This window comes from Hemicordylus capensis, chromosome 1 (assembly GCF_027244095.1).
Source record: "Hemicordylus capensis ecotype Gifberg chromosome 1, rHemCap1.1.pri, whole genome shotgun sequence".
Taxonomy (NCBI): Eukaryota; Metazoa; Chordata; class Lepidosauria; order Squamata; family Cordylidae; genus Hemicordylus; species Hemicordylus capensis.
The window spans coordinates 366,529,069-366,547,590 of NC_069657.1; the positions used below are offsets into that span (position 1 = coordinate 366,529,069).

The 18,522-nt window shown below is 41.3% G+C and overlaps 1 protein-coding gene across 8 annotated transcripts in view; it reads left to right on the forward strand.

Moving 5' to 3' along the window:
- Positions 1-18,522, forward strand: part of ARID1B (AT-rich interaction domain 1B) — a 676,179-nt gene that overhangs the window by 614,015 nt on the left and 43,642 nt on the right. For 4 of the 8 annotated variants that reach the window (XM_053293734.1, XM_053293768.1, XM_053293777.1 and 1 more), the window contains 4 exons: positions 1,143-1,249; positions 1,989-2,147; positions 11,092-11,301; positions 14,234-14,438. In XM_053293734.1, the coding sequence (XP_053149709.1) occupies positions 1,143-1,249; positions 1,989-2,147; positions 11,092-11,301; positions 14,234-14,438 (681 nt within the window). The remainder of the gene's footprint in view (positions 1-1,142; positions 1,250-1,988; positions 2,148-11,091; positions 11,302-14,233; positions 14,439-18,522) is intronic. The other 4 variants (XM_053293751.1, XM_053293796.1, XM_053293741.1 and 1 more) reach the window with 3 other exon arrangements.

An 18,522-nucleotide genomic window follows, 5' to 3' on the forward strand; every position in this document is an offset into this window, starting at 1 on the left:
AAGATGCATCCCTGTCCCCAAAGGGCTCACAGTCTAAAAAGAAACATAAGAGAGACACCAGCAACAGTCATTGGAGGTACTGTGCTGGGGGTGGATAGGGCCAGTTACTCTCCCTCTGCTAAATAAAAGAGAATCACCATGTTAAAATGTGCCTCTTTGCCAAGTTAGCAGTTATGTCATTTCCACTAATAAAATAAATGCTAAAATTGACCTTAAGTCAGAGGAACCTGTTTCAACAATAGCCACATGAAAAGCACTCTCATGGGAACCAAATAATCCATTTTCCCCATATGCCACTACAGGTGGCTAGAAAAATGTTCCTTCAGCTTGGGTACTCTGAGATGCCATTGTATTGTGTGATAAATGTTCCTAGTTCCATAGCTATTAAATGTTAGTAATCACAGTAGGTTTTTGATAGTTCTTCATGGAGCGTGGCTGAATTCCTCCTTTGAAAGCAGCATATAAGATAAAACTCTAGTAATGTTGAAATCATGAAACTAAGTATTAAACGTGGTTTGCCAGCCAACAAATCAAAGAGGTGGCTAATAAAGTCATTCATCATTAGCATGGCCAGCATAAATGGTTTGGGTTGTATTGCTATATGTTGTTAAAGCGAATCATATAATAAATTGCACAAATATCTTACCTCAAACATATATACAGCTTTCTAAAATGGTGCAGTAGTTGGGAAAGATTTCCCTCTAATATACATACAGGAAAAGGAAAGATTGTGCCGCTGAGTCAGTGTTGAGTCCTGGCGACCACAGAGCCCTGTGGTTTTCTTGGTAGAATACAGGAGGGGTTTACCATTGCCTTCTCCCGTGCAGTATGAGATAATGCCTTTCAGCACCTTCTTATATCGCAGCTGCCCAATGGAGGTGTTTCCCATAGTCTAGGAAAAACACCAGCGGGGATTTGAACCAACAGCCTCCTGCTCTCTAGGCAGGTTACTTCCCCACTGTGTCATTAGGTGGCAATATACATATAACAGATTCTCAAAGCTTAGTTGCTGAAATAGGAAGGACTTCTGAGCTTCCATATACAACCCTAAAAGGAGGACCATTGGTCCATTCTACACATCAGTTTTTGTCAACAGAAGGCCAACCGCTTAATGCTAAACTGTGTCTCCTGTTTTTGATTAGCACCTCTGGGTCTTGCAGATATGATGACTCCCAGCGAGTCCAAGCTACCCATTCCTTTCAAACCAGATGGGAAAGAAGATGGGCCTCCTCAGCCTGAGAACAAAAAGGTACTTCCCTGAGCTGCATGTGGTGTTGGTTTGGCACAGCAGAACTCTGCTATGTTGACTCATTCTCTAATTTGAGCCTGTCGTTTTCTCTTCTATCCTGCATGCTATTTTTTTTCCATTCACGTGCAATCTCATTTTATTTTATTTTATTATTTTATTCCCTTCATTGTGTGGATCTGAAAGTTACTAGTTCTAATGGCATTTAACTCACATGGGCAAAGAAACTTAAAGAAAACCTTCCGCTAAGCCGCTGGGTGTGAAAAAAATGGATCTTACCTTGGTCTTGATACTTCCAGCCATTTTTCTATATCTTCAGTTAAAGCTTCCTGTTTTGGCCGTTTCCGCAACAGCAGCATACTTTACTATTTTGCTTTCCTGCCTTATTTGATACAAATAAGGTGAGCAGCTTTATTTTATTTTTTCCTTTTATCTCATAAGGGGAAACCCATGCTTGACACTCCATTTAGCTTGAAGGAAGCATGGTGGCATACTGACTTCAGCCAAGCATCCAGCAAAATTTCCAAATTATATTAACAATGTTTCAATACTTTTATATATTATATATCTGTATGTGTATGTTTTTCTGTGTGTCTCTCTCTCTCTCTCTCTTTGTGTGTTTATATTTAATACAGTTAAAAGAAAAAAAAATTGGTCAGTCTGTTAAACTGGATGTATTTTTTTTCATTTTTAATAAAGTTTGCCCTGCCTTTGTCCTTTTTTTTTTATTCCTCTACCACAGGATAGCTACAGCTCTCAGGGTATTTCTCAGCCCCCAACCCCAGGCAACCTGCCAGTCCCTTCCCCAATGTCCCCAAGCTCTGCTAGCATCTCCTCATTTCATGGAGATGAGAGTGATAGCATTGGCAGCCCAGGCTGGCCAAAGACTCCATCAAGCCCTGTAAGTGGCTCTGGCTTTTGTTTTTGGGTTTTTTTGTACTTAATTATATTTTAATGCTTGCTTGTTTGTTTTATAGATTCTTTTCTTCATTATTTATCCACTAAAGGAATTTATTTCTTTGTAATGCAGAAGGGGCTAAATTTTGCCCTCAGTTACATAGGTGCAGCTCATCATTCTTTGACTCCGCTTTAGCTGGGTGGGAGCTGTGCTGGCATGACTGAGGGCAAAATTTGGTTCAGCCCAGTTTTGGGGGTGGGGGAAAGATTCGTTTCATGTATATCACAGACGTTTGCTTTCTTGTAATACAGCAGATGTTGTGAAGAAAACATATTTCTCATAATGCATCAGCTTACATAGCATGCTAACTGTATTGATAAGGATATTCTGTCTCAGTTGCTGGGTCCAAACTCTTTGCAAAATAGATCTTTTTCCCCCATTTGCTTTTTGATTGGCTTTAAAAACAGAGGGAAGGGAGAAACAGAAACAAATATCTCCTTTCTCAAGGAATGATGAGGTTTCATAGTATTAGTTAGTATTCAGTGCTATCATAATTTCCAAATAGCTAAATATATTTGCAGCCATAGAAAACATGGCACAGCATATATTGTATATTTATAGATATCATGATATTCCAAGTATACTTTTCCATTGGTGCAATCACACTTCAAAAATCCAAGTATAGTCTTGAGACAGCACTGTAATGGTAAGTCTTGTTAATAAAAAAGATTTAAAATACAAAATCTTAAATTAGAACAAGTAATACTTTTCCTGTTAATGACATTTTGCTGTCTGATCTCACAAAGAATGGAAAGTTCCTCTCGTTAATAAAACATCCAATAAACATACTAAAGTATCTTCAGTTATGTCATGGTTTTCACAAGGATACATAGAAGAGAGTAGGCAAGAAGGGAATACAATGTATAAGAAACAAAAGTATGATTATCTCTAACAAGGCAATCATCTTTAAAATATATTTAAGCCCCTGATGTCACTGGAAATACTTTTGAGCAAAACTAGTTGGTAACAAAACATGGGGCTGTCTCCAAAAAGAGCAACTGTATGTCTGGTTTCCCCCTTTGTATCATCTAGTACAGTCTTGCCCATATCCTGATATTACAGTGTTTGGTATTTTCCCACCCCACTCTATCATTGGTTGTCATTGGCAGGAAAACATGGAATATCATGATATTAGGAAACAAGTAAGTTGTACTAGCCATTATGGAAGGGACAGGGGAGTTACACATATAGCTGCCATTTTCAGTGACTGCCGCCTGTTTATCAAAAGGTCTAGACTGGTCTATGAAGATTAAATATTTGCAGGACAACTGATGCATTTAGTCTTCCTATTCAAATTGCTTCTCTAACAAGGAGGCTTCTAAACCCTTCTAAGAGGTAACATTATTATCAGCATATTAACATTATTATATAAAGGGAATTCATTGTCTTTTTACAGAGATTTCTGAGATTTGTGCTTAAAGCCCTTTGCACTTGATATGAAAACTTTAAAAAAGTAGAGAGCTTAAGCTCAGTAGGGAAGGGCAGTGCAGAAATGATTTACACTTAACTTAGTTTTGAGGGCAACAGGAAAGACTTTGAGTCTCAGAAGGCATTTGGTGGTGTGCATTTACTTGAAGCTCACAATTGGCCATCTCTGAATATGCATGTTTAAATGGACAATTCTACAAACTGGTGATGGATTTGTATTGTATTTCTGATAACATTTTACTTTTTCTTTAATGGGATCAGGGAAACATTAAGTGCATTGCCTGTCAATCTTTCTCAAGATCTCTGGAAGTTCAGAGTCGGTAGAAAATATGTATTCATGAGTTTTTTATACATCCCTCTGGAGCCTGTTAAAAGTGCATGTTTTGTTTCTACAGAAATTAAAAAGAACAACTTCAGAGGAATTACCATTCTGTTTTAAACTTAGGTTATTCACTCTTCCCTTCGGATATAGTTCTTAGAAACTGTTCCAAAACTTTCATAGAACATATCTATTACTAGCTTAAATTGAAAAGTTGTGCGAAACTGGAAAATGTAAATAAACCAGGTTAGGTATCTTGTCTACGTTCAATCCCTTGATTTCAATAGAAATTATTTCCAAGAAACAACTTTCACACCAGGATGCTAAAACACAACTAGATGTTGCAATGCTAATGACACCCCCCACCCCCCTAGATGTCTTGAACTCTCCATAACATTATTGTTAGGTTTTGCTGAGAACAGCAATCATCATGGCATGGGTGATCATGGTAGCAGCCTAGTATTCATTCTCTTAACCGGCTGGTGTAGATGCAGTTATCTAAAGCAGGGGCATATCTAGGGTTGGGCAGGCAGTACATGTGCCCTGGGTGCCACTTGAAGGGGGCGCCATTTTTTTAAATGAATTTTTTTTAATGGCCACCAAAAACAAAATGGCCACCAAAATGCTCAAATGGCCTCTGACAGACCCTAGGCCATGTCAGGCCTCGCAGAGGCCATTTGAGCATGCGCAGCAGCCATTTTGTTTTCAGTGGCCATTTAAAAATATATATTTTTAAAAATGGCCACTGTACATGCTCAAATGATCCCTGCGAGGCCCTAGGCCTTGCCAGGCCTGACAGAGGCCATTTGAGCATGCATGGCAGCCTCCAAAATGGCCACCACACCAATCTTTTCAGGCCCAAACAGGCAGTGAATTAAGAGGCCGGTGGGCGGAGGGGTAACCTTTACAGACCCCACCCACCCTTTAGGAAGCTCCCCGAAGGGGCTACAGATAATTTTAAAAAAAATTAATATAATATAAGTAACTGTACACATATTCAGGTTGGCGCTATATACAGAGAATCAGGGCTTGTGGATACTGATCTGAAGCTTATGAGCTAGGATTGTATTCATTTGCTCTTACTTTGCTTCTTGTGATAAGTGAGTTAAATGTGATGTCTTAATAATATGGTTATTTGGCCGTTGGCCATAATAAAGTGGATGGATGGAATAATATGGCTATTAATGGTTAGTTTGTCTTTGAATCAGTGTGAAATCCTTAGTATTAAGGCTACTGGGAATTTCTTGCTCTGTTTCTCTCATTTTAACTGTCTTTCTGAAATACTAGAATATATTCCAAGCAGTGACACAGTTTACTCTGCATATCCTTTAATTATTTTCAGAGCATCTGGGAAAAGCCAAATTCGCCATTGATTTTTGCAACTTATCTGAAAGATAGGGGTGTGCACAAACTGGTCCGGAGGCCATGTAAGAGGCCTCCGGACCGGTCCGGAGCCAGACCAGTCCGGCGGTCCGGCACCGAGGGGGGGTCTCCCTTTAAGGGCGGAGGGGTAGAACTTACCCCTCCCGCCGCTCTTCCCCCTCCGGCGCTGTAGCGTTAAGCGAAGTTTTTGGGGCAGCAGCGTTCCTTGCTGCCGCCCCTGCCCCCGTCGTTCTTTGTAAAGCCGTTGTAAGAGCACTCTTAGAGCAGCACGCATGCACGTGTGGCGGCACATGCGTGCCTGTCGCCGCCGTGCGCGCGCGCCGCCTACATCACACGCAGCATGATCACTTTATGTATACTCTGTTTCCACATGAACAAGAGAACAGTAAAATGTGTCGTGTGTGTGAGAGAGATGGAGGGAGAAGGAGAGTATGTGCGTACAAAGTGGAAGCACTTAAGCAGTATTAATACTGCTCACTTAAAATCTTTATTGTGAGCTTTATCAGCATCAGAGGTGCACCTAGGTAGTTTTGGAGCCCCTCGCCAGCTGCAAGTTAAGCACCATTTTTTAACACGTAGGTTCTTGAGGGCACAAACCACACCACCCAAGACAGACTAAAGAGGATTTGGGGACCCCCAAAATGTGTGGAGGCCCTGAACTTCAGCCCCGAAGTCCAAGGGTAAGAGGTCCTCTGATAAGCATATAGAAAAGCCAGTTCCCAAAGACATCATACTGTAGCATCATACCAACAGAAACAGTGCTTCTCACGAGGGACCCCTTTAATACTTGGACTTTCTTTTCACACAAATCCTGCCTGTCACAATGAGAGTAATTTTTCCTGTTAATAAGTGTTTCAGCAAATATCAGCTGTGTGGAGTTAATCAACAATTACAAGAGAATGTTTACAACTGGTGAATGTCCAAATATACAAAAATAGATCAGGGAATGTGGGCTGTCACCTAATGCTCATCAGCAGCACAAATAGTTACTTTACTTTATACTTGTTTATATCAACAAAACCATATAGATTGATACATATTAATTTTTCCTATTTATTCTAGCATTTGATTGTTGAATTGACTTTAGTTCATAGTTTATCAGTTTTATGGCATATTAAATCCCAGAACTGTGGAATATAAAACTTCCCTTGAAGGACACATGTGCTATAGGCTGAATCTGGCCACCCAGGCTACTGTAATTTGTGCCTTGCTGAGCAGTACCATGTGCAAAAGGTGGATTTTTGTAGTGTCTTTAGCTGTGGGGTGCAGACACTAGAAAATCAAGCCCGTTACGGGAATATTTTTTCCTTATTCTTCCGAAGTTAGTATTTCATTTTAGAAGAAAATTGCACCCACTTCGCTGAGCTTGACAGCCTGAAAGCTCCTGCAGTGAGAAGTCCTTCTTACCTTCTGTAAATTGTGATATTTTCAGATTATGTTGTCACTTGGAGGCCTGTTGCCATCTTGTTGAAAAGTGACTTTTCTTTATGTAGTCAGTACAAGTGCCCAGCAAAAAAAATACTGTGAACTACTTTCCCTTCTCTGATGATACAGCATTACGAGAAGATGCATTTCACTGTGTAAAACTGAAAACCTTTGTTTGGCCATTAAGTCTGAATGTTTCTTGTAATAGGCAATTGGTGTGGTGACAGAGTGAAAAATTATAAGGGTTGTATTAAACAGAGATAACATTTGCTGCCATTATAGAGCATGTGACATCACAAGTGAGAAAATATTTAAAAATCAATTAACACACTGATGTTAGCTGCAGCAATTTGTTCTTCAGGAGTTATACATTGTTTGCTTCCTTTTGCATTGTTGTTTGAGCTGCAAAACCCACCTAGGGTTCTAACACCATATTGAAAAGGATATGTTATATCTGTTAAATATCTTTACCCCTTTGTGTCTTTTTAAAAAGGAATTGCTGAGACAGCTTACATAATTGCTTATAAGGAGAGTCTTATGGAAGAAATAATACCTTCAAAATTAAGCAAATGTATGGAGACAATACAGCATGTCTTGTTTCAGGACACAATCCCACTTTAGCTCTCCATTTATATCTAGCAAACTAGTCCTGGTGATTAACAATTGGCCCCTAGCTAAATATGCTAAAAGCAAATTTTATATGGTCCTTTATTTCACAGTGTTGCTAGAGTGGCTCACAAGATGACTAACGAAGTGCATATGTTAGCAGAGTTGTGGGGATGCAAGGGGCATGCATGTGCTGCTCTGTGTGCCCACATTCTGCGCATATTATTGTGCAATGAAGTAATCAGGGACTTCTTGTGCAGTGCTCTCCCTTCCTCCCAAAGCTCTCTGTTGCTGCAGAAATAGGTTGCATAAGGCTGGGGACACTTTTAAGTCCATTGATTTCAATGGAAAATATTTAAGTTCCTTCTTAACTCTTCCATGAAATCAGTGGGACTCAGAAATGTTTGACTTCCACTCAGTCATGCCTGATATTATGTTTACTTGGCTCCTGGAATATTCTAATATCTAATTTTTCCAGAGCCTCCATGTTTTAGCAAGAGGTCACACAGATCTTTGGAATGTACAGCAAACTCTGCAAGAGACTAGCTCATGGGTGATCATAGATTAGGCAAACCGGCTGGCATGTTCCCTACCCTATGGGTAAGGAAGACATTGACAGCAGTGCTGCTAAAGACTTGGAAGCAGTGGGGCTGCTGTGAGAACTGGTGGCAGCGCTATAAGCTATTGCAGTTTGACCCATTTGTGAGAATGGGGGAACGTTTCTTCCCATTCTGCCAGTGTCTTTTGTACCATAAGTACTGTGCATCATGTCAGCCAGTGCTTTTTATTTCTTGCCAACTTTAGGAATCCACAGAATAGGTGATTGGTTGACAGAACAGCACTAAGGTGCCCAAATGGAAACAACATAGAAAGATTCAACCCTGTAGTAGATGCAGGAATTGTGTTCTGAGTTCAACATTAATAGAGAAATGTATTTAAAGTCCAGAAACCATACAGAGTACATGCTGAAAGGGATGGTAATTGAATACAGACAGCAGCACACATTTTCTACAATCTAATCATTCATCCCTGTTCTTCTGCACTTTAGTCATGGAACACATAGAATCCAAAAACATGCCACAACTTGTATTGTGTGGTGTCAGTAGCCAACTCCAAAGCAAGCAATGGAACAACAGCCGGAGTGTGGATTTGCCAGTAATTCCCTTGTCCCCACTGCAGATATATGACACATGCGAGCCACTCTTAGTACTGTCATAGCCAGCATAATATTGGATTATCAGGTTGCAAGTCATTGTAAAATCTAAATTACAATTTCTCATGCTGAATACTCCAGTCTTCATTACCCAGTCATGCTGAATACTCCAGTGTCCACTCTGGATACGGAGGACCTTCTTGGAACAAAATATCATTCATCTGAACAAAATGAATCTGGGTTGCTGTTTAAAATCCCACGTCACAAGATGAGCAATAGGGTCCAGCTGAAATGGGTCATGTGAGGAACAAGAGGAATTTCCAAATGTTGATATATCCCTGTATAGATTTTAAAAACCTGTTTCCTGTTCCTTACTTACACAAAGATAAGATAGTACAGTACAAGTTTTTACAATGGAAAAATAACCTTTGAGGTAATTCAGTGCTACTTATTATCTAGCATAGTAATTATTCTATTTCTAGAATAATTAGAAATAGAATTATTTCTGGTTTTGAAATGACTGAGCTTAGCTATTGGAGTGCCACTTTCCCCCACATCTGGAATGCTTCTTACAGTCCATTCTACTTATATATTTGGTATGTATATTTCGTGATGAGTTACTACATACCTAGAACCAAGATCTTAAAAACAAGTTCAGAATTTAGAAATACATACATTACATCAATATCTAAACACTGGAATTTTGAAAACACTCTCAAAATCCATACCATATTAAAACCTCAACTCTTCCCAATATCCTTTCAACCAATTCCAAATTTATCCCAGCTACAAAGCCCTTTCTCATGATCAGTGAGAAAGGGCTCTGATCTGCAGAAGAGGAAGCCTGAAAATGCTTACCTCCCCGGCAGATGATCGAGAGCTCTTTCCTGGTCAGGCAGATACTGCTGGCAGTGTGGAGGATCGGGGGCTGGGATGTGTGTTCTCAGCCCCCAAATCTCTTTTAATTTGCAAGAGCACTGTACAATACAAGGATCCTTCTGCCACTGGCCGGGAGGCTACTCCCCTGTAGGTGCCTGTGGAGTTACAAGGCACCGACATACAAGCACTAAGCCCAGTTTAAGGGTGCCTTCCTGCCCCGAACCTAGACTAAGTGGGCTCCCTAAATGGGTTTGCTGCCACACCACCACTGGGAGCCATGCAGCTTCTTGCTGTTCACACACACACTGGCAATACCGGGCTGGGCTTCCTTTGCCTGATTTTCCCTGTGCCTGTGAATAGCCCCACTATGAACCAGTCATTAGATAAATGAAAGAGGGCCAGGCTATGTCAAGTTTTCAGCTGCTGAGCAGCTACTGAGAACATGTCTTTGAGAGTCTTCCTCACATGGATTTGTCATGCCAACAAAAGAAAGAGACTTGGGGGAAGAGGTGGTGTGTCATGTGTAAAGGAACTAAGCCAGTTAGGGCTTCATAATGCAAAAAACAAACAGAGCTCAGAAGACTATAGGAAGATTTTAGAGTACTGGTATAATGTACAGGTGGACTTCGTTATCCACAGGGGTTTTGTTCTCCACTACAACTATAACGGAACTGCTGATAATGAGGCATTGTGGCAATAGGAATGGGGAGTGGAGCGGGTTAGGTACCTGGAGGCTGGAGAAAAGGGCGAAAATGTCAAAAAATAAAATAATGTGTCTTACCATGCTTCATGGGTCTCCAGCTGTCCAGCAGTTCCCTACCCCCCACTTTCCTGTGAAAAAATGGTAGGGATTTAAAAAACAAAAACAAATGAGCCATAAAATGGCTCCTTTTCTCAAAGTAGTGGCTGGAAATGACCTGACCGAGGGTGTGTGTGTGTGTGTGTTAACCTCTGTGGGTTAAAACATGGGTTTTAACCGTTATGTATCTGTGGATATTGAGGTCAGGTGCTTAATCCCTGACCATGGATACATGGAACTACCAATAGTGGTACTGCTATTAACGAGGTCCACCTGTACTCCTGGCAAAGTGGCTCTATCAGGTAATAATGTCAATTTATTTACTGCGATTGAATAGAATGAGTCCATTTTTTCTAATGTACATGTTGACTAACCTCTACCTTTTTTCCAACCAGTTATGGCAAAAAAAACTACAGTTGGCAAAAATGCTGAGTCCAACCCAATTCTAAGATTCTTTCTTTAAAGATGTTGATTATTTTTCTTAGCTGCTTACTCCTGTTTCTTGTGACATTTGTTTTAATGCAGAACTTTGAGTGACCTTATGCTTTGTTTCAGGGATTCCTTGAATATATAGTTTAACACAGGTACATTTTGAGTCACCTGAGGCATCATCAAAAACTTGCCTTCTGAGATCCAAAGCTCATCTAAATGGATGAAACATAACAATAATGAAGTGGGGAGTTTGGGCCCTTTGCTTTAGAAATCAGATAAATAACTTGCAGCATGTGTACAGAATGTATTGTTTGTGCCTGAACTAGTAGCCTTCATTCCTGACTGTTGTGTGATAGCTTTAGTTTAACATCCTCTCTTTGTCAATGTTGTGAGTTTCTTACTATCTTTTCCCTTCTCACCCCTACCCCAACTCTATTTTTTTTTTTTAATTTATTTGCTTTAGAAATCAAGTTCCTCCACCACAACTGGAGAGAAAATAACAAAAATGTACGAGCTGGGAAATGAACCAGAGCGCAAAATGTGGGTGGATCGGTATCTCAATTTCATGGAAGAGAGGGGTACACCTGTGGCTAGTCTACCCGCTGTAGGCAAGAAGCCACTGGACCTTTTCAGGCTTTATGTCTGTGTTAAGGAGATTGGAGGTTTAGCCCAGGTAAGAGATTATTTTCTGATAGCTGAATGTTACATGTTCATCCCTGCAAGCAAAGCTGGGAACACAATTGAAATGTCACTGCCATCACTGTTCTAATACAGCCAAACCTCAGCATTCATGGACCCAATAGCCGCAATTTCGCATATCCATGTCTAGGTAATTGACATCCAACATTGGCATACGCTGAAAAAATCGCCAAAAAAGAGTTCAATTTTGCATATCCACAGGTCAGGGATGGGTGTAAATGACCTCCAAGGTAATTTCTGCCTGCCATTTTGTGACTAGGAGTCATTTTGTGGCTTGTTTTAACCAAAAAAGCTCCAAAAATTGCAATTTCTCATGAAATGTTGGCACTTTGGGGGTGCATTGCTGGAGCACTGGAGGCCCACAGACTACAGTAGGGCACTTTATTTTGCATCCCCCCCCTTTATTTTTCCCAGTTTTGTCCACGATTTTCAGGCCTCCAGGAACCTAGTCCCTGGGATGCCATTGCCCTAATTACTTGGTAGGCATGGTTTCCTTATTCGAGGTAATGGCGGGAAATGGAAGCCCCACAAATACTGAGGTTTTCCTGTATAAAGGTTCTTAAAGTGAGTGATATTCGGACTATCTCTCACATCCTGCTGAGTGAGTTTGTCCAGAGCAATCCAGACCTGGCCAAAGGTTTGCCTTACCTGTCTCTCATCTCTATACATTTGGCTGATTACTGAAACACATTAATAAAATTCAGCTCCCCTCTCTTTACTTGGCCTCCCTTACTATCTCCTGACTTCACTGTCTCCATTAGAATATCCAGGTGAAGATACTGAGAGGGTTTGTATGCAAAAATACTTGTGTAACCCATTTCACTGTCAGCCCCTGAAAGATTGTGGGGTATCCCAAGTATATTGAGGAAACTGATAGCTTTTTGCTTAGACATGCTATTTCTGATACTATTTTTGATACTACTGATCATGTTTTAACTACATGATCAATACTCTCCTAGCATGAGTGTCTATGTATTTATTTAGCCAGCATATAGGTATTAGAAACAGCTACTACTACTAAAGTTTTCAGCTTTGATAGCTAACGAGTCTGTTCACACAAGCAGCCCAGCAGGATTTCCACAGCCCTACTGGGGTAGGACTACTCATGTGGAGTGCTGGGATCAAGCCCCATCCCAGTGCTGCCCCGCTGGGTAGCTCAGATTGTTGCCCCAGGCTATTCTACCCCAGGTGAGTGCCCCCTTCTGCCGGGGATCCCAGCCATCTGTCTGCTCAGGCTGCCTGCAGCCTAAGCAGCCACAAAGCCGGAAGCCTAGTGCTCAGCTTGCAGGGAAATCCTCCAATGCACCCCACTGCTTCCACAGTGCCTTGTGGGATTTCTGGAGGCCAGGCTGCATTTCCCCGGGCTCCAGATGGCTGCGAGACTCCCAGCAACACTGGTCGTGTGGGCACAGGAGCCACATGGCCAAGAAGGAAGAGGACCGTCTAGAGGGAAGGTAGATGCATGCACTCATGCCCTCCCTGCCCCGCTTACTGGTTGTGCGAATGGCCTTAACATGAAATAAGAAAAATGAATTATTTAGGGTAACGATGGATCAAAAAGTCAGTTTGATCCCATGCACAGTGGGATGCATCTCTTGACAGCTTGATGCAGAAACCAGTCCATTTTCAAGCTGTTAAAATAATCTGGGCCATCATCCTAAGCATGTTTATTTCTAAGTTCCACTGAAATCCAAGGGACTTGCTTCCAACAAAGCATGCTTAGGATCAGGATTTCATTTGACACCAATGTCTTTCCAGAGCAACACTACCAGGATTTAAGTACTGCATCACATACAGTGCTTAAATTTGGCTCTTTTAACTAGCACTCATTACTCCCACACTCAGTAATGCACAAACAGCATTTACACTTATAAAACCATTAAAGAACCTGCTGATAGTTATGTGAAATGCTTTGCTTGTTGAGAACCATCTTCTAACCTGTTCACATATCAGTTATACCAAAGTAATTGTACTCAATTTTAAGTTATTGATAAATCAGAATATTTGTATTTGAGCCAATTTCTGACTGAACACCTCAGAAATACCCCCATGCTGTGAAGAAAGTCATCCAGGAATGTAGGTCTTCACTGCACCAGCTTGGCAAATCCTTGTAATAATTTCATCTATAACATCTTTCCTTCACAAGAATAAGGGGGAAAGCATACAGCAGCATAACAGTAGGGTTTGCCATAATATCTGAAAAATGCACGATTAATTTTGATGTATGTGGTACAAAGCAATATTCGTTTCAACAGACCATCATTTCTAAGGAAGCCTACAAGAAAGACTGAATTGTCTCCATATGTTCAAAATGTGTTATCATTCAACATGGGCTTTATTTGAGTATTCACCTAGAGATCGCTGGTCTTCTTCACAAGAAGCCTTGGAGTTTGAGTATTTGAATCAGGAATTACTGGCTTCCTTCAGAGCTGCTGACTATTTTGGAGGAGAAACTGCCTTTCATGTCATTGTTAAAGCACTTCAATAGTGAAATAACAGCCTTATTATTGCCATCTTAAATTAGTTTTTAGGAGCTGTTTTTTTCAATTAGAGCTGCAATGTATGTTTGTGTGTCAAAGAGAGTAAGTACACATTAGTTGGAAGATAAATTGGCTAACTGCACATCACAGGCCTTGAAAAAGTGCAAAGAATAGAGAAATAATGCCAGACAGAAGATGGCTCACCACAAGCAAAGAATTTTACATAACTATCAGCAGGTTCTTTAATGGTTTTATAAGTGTAAATGCTGTTTGTGCATTACTGAGTGTGGGAGTAATGAGTGTTAGTTAAAAGAGGCAAATTACAAAAACAAACCAAGACATTAAAGACATGTTTCCCCCCTTCCTCCTGGCTTTAATCAATCCAGTTTGCTGCAATCCACTGATTCTTCTATTTATTTTTGCTAGGTTAATAAAAACAAGAAGTGGCGTGAACTGGCGACCAACCTGAATGTTGGCACTTCAAGCAGCGCAGCCAGCTCCCTGAAAAAACAATATATTCAGTACCTGTTTGCCTTTGAATGCAAAATTGAACGAGGGGAGGAACCCCCTCCAGAAGTCTTCAGCACTGGAGATACCAAGAAACAACCTAAGATTCAGCCGCCATCTCCTGGTAAGTAGAGGAAATGCAGAAATTGTAATATTTTCTAAAAGGGCAAACGTGATGGAGCTAGCAACAACCTTGACCTCTTGAGCCTCTTTGACACATGGATATTCCTGATGAACATGGTAAGCCAGCCAAATGAAACACATATTAGAAATCTTCAGTAACCAATATAAACAAACATCAGATTACTTATACATGTGCTTTCATCCAGACATTTGCAAATATGTGTATTGTCAGCACCTATCTCATCCTCATGTCTCTTGGTTTCAAATATTAAAGTAAAGTCTGGCTCAGTTAAGAAGTCACAACCATGTTCTACTGATTTCAGTAGTTAAATTGTTAAAGCAAACATCTGAAAAAGAATTGGGGATCCAGAAAAACATAGAAACGTAGCCATAATATATAGAAGAGCTGTACTGACTTCCCGGCTTTATTATTGACCTTGAATAAATTTTTACTAGCGTTAAACTTATCTGGTGATTGTGGCATTGCTCTGTTTGGGCTTCATCTAAAAAATGCTTTAAATAGAGTTTTGAGAATACATCCACAGTCCTGTTATCCACGGTTTCTCATATCCGCAGTTGGAAAATATAAACCTGACCTCGTTGTCTGTGGTACGGTGATTTTGCATATCCGCAGTTTTTGGTGCTCGGTTTCGTCATAAGGGCCAGCGTCATAAGGGTTTTGTCGTAAGGGCCAGCGTGGTGTCGTGGTTAGAGTGCTGCACTAGGACCGGGGAGACCCGAGTTCAAATCCCCATTCAGCCATGATACTAGCTGGGTGACTCTGGGCCAGTCACTTCTCTCTCTCAGCCTAACCTACTTCACAGGGTTGTTGTGAAGAGAAACCTAAGTATGTAGTACACTGCTCTGGGCTCCTTGGAGGAAGAGCAGGATATAAAAAGATGATGATGATGATGATGATGATGATGATAATAATATGAGCATGCTCTTCCTGCATGCACTTATGGGTTATTAGAGCAGTTTGGAGGAGAATGGAGAAGTGCTTTGGTCTGCATGTTTAGAGTTTTTTGTGCTTCAAAAATACATTTTTAAGAGCTTTTGGTAGCCTTGGGTATCCATGGGGAGCCACTGGGAGCTTTTAGAAGCCATTGCTCTAGAACCTTTGGAGCCTTTTTGGAGAGTATTTCTGTGGAGCCTGTGGAAGTCCTTGGGAGCCTTTGGGAGTTGTTTTTGAGCCATTCCTGTGGAGTTTCTTGGAGGAGCCTCTTCCAGCATTGTGCAGCCCTGGTAAGATGATGATTATCACTTTAATAAATTCAATTTTAATTTTGATGAAGTTTTATTTTTTAATTAAAAATTCAAATTAAACATTCAATTTTAATCTTGATAATTAATTTCAATATAGTACTGTATAACATAACTGTAGTTAATTTAAATTGCAATTAAAAATTCAATTGACTTTAAGTATCCATTAAAATTGCTTTTAAATACTGTATCCATTGAAAATTGATTTCAAGTAGTATGGTGCTGTACGGTATCTTTTAAAATTTGATTTTAAATATATATCTATTAAAATTTGATTTTGTCAATTACTGTACTGTACAGTTTATCAACTTGGCGGGAGGGGTTGTCTTGCAAAATTGCTATACTTTACTGTACAGCATTGTACAGTTTTTTCTTCCTCCACAGTCAAAATGAGCAAGCACACAGCGGAGAGCTCTGCTGAAGGGCATGGCAAAAGGTCTCACAGAGTGTTGCCCTTGAGCAGGAAGGTGAAGTTGCTGGACATATTGGTTTGTGGGAACAGTGTGGCATCTGCAGCACCCCATTACAACATCAATGAGTCCACTGTCTGCTCCATCAAGAAAAGTGAAATCAGAATCTATGCGAGTGTGGCATGTCTCAAAGTCTTAAGGTGGCATTCCATCCATGCGATTCCCACATGGAACCGATGGGAAAGGCCCCCAGTTTGTGGACAGAGGACCAAGCCCAGAGCAAAGTGCCACTGAGTCGACCAGTCATTCATGAGAAAGCACTGTAGCCCTACAGGCAGTTTGCGGCAGAAGGCGGTCAAATGGTGGGAACATCTGAAGGCTCTGAGCGTGGTTTCCAGGTGAGCAAAGGCTTGTTTAAATGATCCAAGCACTGGTACAGCCTCCACAATGTCAAGCTGGCAGGAGAAGTAGGCTCAGCAGACCATGAGACGGTACAAAGATTTCCAGAGATCCAGCTGCTGATTGAGTCTGGAGGGTACAGGCCTGAGCAGTTCTTCAATGCTGATGAGACAAGCCTGTTCTGTAAGTGATTGCCATCCCACGCCTTCATCGGCAAAGAACTGATTTGGGTTTCAAGGCAGCCAAGGACTGCCTCACTCTGCTGGTATGGGGCAATGCTGCTGGGGACTGCGTGGTCAAGCCCATGCTACTGTAACAGTCACAGAACCCTCATGCCCTGAAAGGGAAAAATAAAACCCAGCTTCCCATCTTCTGGAGAAACCAACAGGAGAGCACGGGTGACTGCCATGCTTTTCTCTGACTAGGTCAATAACAGCTTTCTGCATGAGGTGCAAAGATGTCTGGCCTCCAAGAACTTGACCTTCAGAGTCCTCCTGGTGTTCGACAGTGCCCCTGGCCATCCTGAGACCCTGCAATTCACACACCCAAACCTGGAGATCACTTTCTTGCTACCCAACAGCACCTCCTTGATTCAACCGATGCACCAAGGTCTGATCACGACTTTCAAGTTGTAATACACTTGCCACACCATCATAAAGATGCTGGATCTCACGGAAGCCAATACCTCTTCGTCAGTCAGCAATTGCTAAGGAGGAGCTACAGCATCGTGGACTGCATTGAGAACAGCATGGCATTCCTTGCAGAAATCAAATCATAGGAACATAGGAAGCTGCCTTTATACTACAAGTCAGACAGTTGGTCCATCTAGGTCAGTATTGTCTACACAGACTGGCAGCAACTTCTCCAAGGTTGTAGGCAGGACTCTCTCTCAGCTCTTTCTTGGAGATGCCAGGGAGGGAACTTGGAACATTCTGCATGCAAGCATGCAGATGCTCGTTCCAGAGTGGCTCCATCCCCTAAGAGGAATATCTTATAGTGCTCACACATGGAATGCTGTGTAGGGGCCTGGTGCCGACACCTCTTCATCTGCTGCAGCCATTCCCTCATTGGCTGATGATGTAGAGCAGATCACCAACCTTGCGTGCATCATTGATGGAGAAGGCCTGGAAGACATCGAGCCACTTGAGGTGGAGGAACTCCTCCAGTCCCATCAGGAATTGTTGAAAAAGGAAGAATTGGAGGACATCATCCAGGCAGCTCCTGAGAGTGAAGAAAAAGAGGATTTTATTTTTATTTATTTAACATATTTTTATACCGCCCGATACTTATGTCTCTGGGTGGTTTACAACAAAATAAAAACAGAAAAACTAAATTAAAGTAAAAAGTAAAGTAAGTTAAAACAAGAAACAAAAAGTTTAAAACATTGCAACTATTTAAAATTTTTAAAATAATATTTTAAAACAGCATTAAAACCATTAAAAGAATATTAATTAAAAGCCTGAAGGATGAAGAGGAAGAAACTCCCCAAGTCCTTCACCATAAAGGGGCTGTCTGAGATTCTGCAGCTGGGGTCTGCCTTGGCTGACAAGGTCTTTGAACTTGATCACCTGATGGAGCACAGCATCAAGTTCAAAAGGCATCTGGAGGCTGCTTTGCAACCCTATAAGGACACCTACCAGGCTCTGCAAAGCAATGGGAAGCAAAGGACCAACACCAGCTACTTTGAAAAGGTATCTGCACCCACCACCACAGCTGCAGAGTCATCATTTGAAAGCGACACCTCCACGTCAAGAGGGTGATGACAATGACAATGCCAGTGCCTGTGCAGGGCCTGCTTTTGCTACCTGATCTGTGCTCCAAGCAGAAGACTGTAGATAGAGTGCTGCAAACTCCAGCGGCAGAGTGAAGGAATTCCACTGCTTCTTACACTTGATTTTTGCTGCTGAAGGCCAGAGATTTTCGCTGCTGCAGGCCTTCACTGCTAACTCCAGCAATGAAGCAGTGGAGTGAAGAAACTCCCCCATGTGTGTTTACTTGAACTGGAGTCAATTC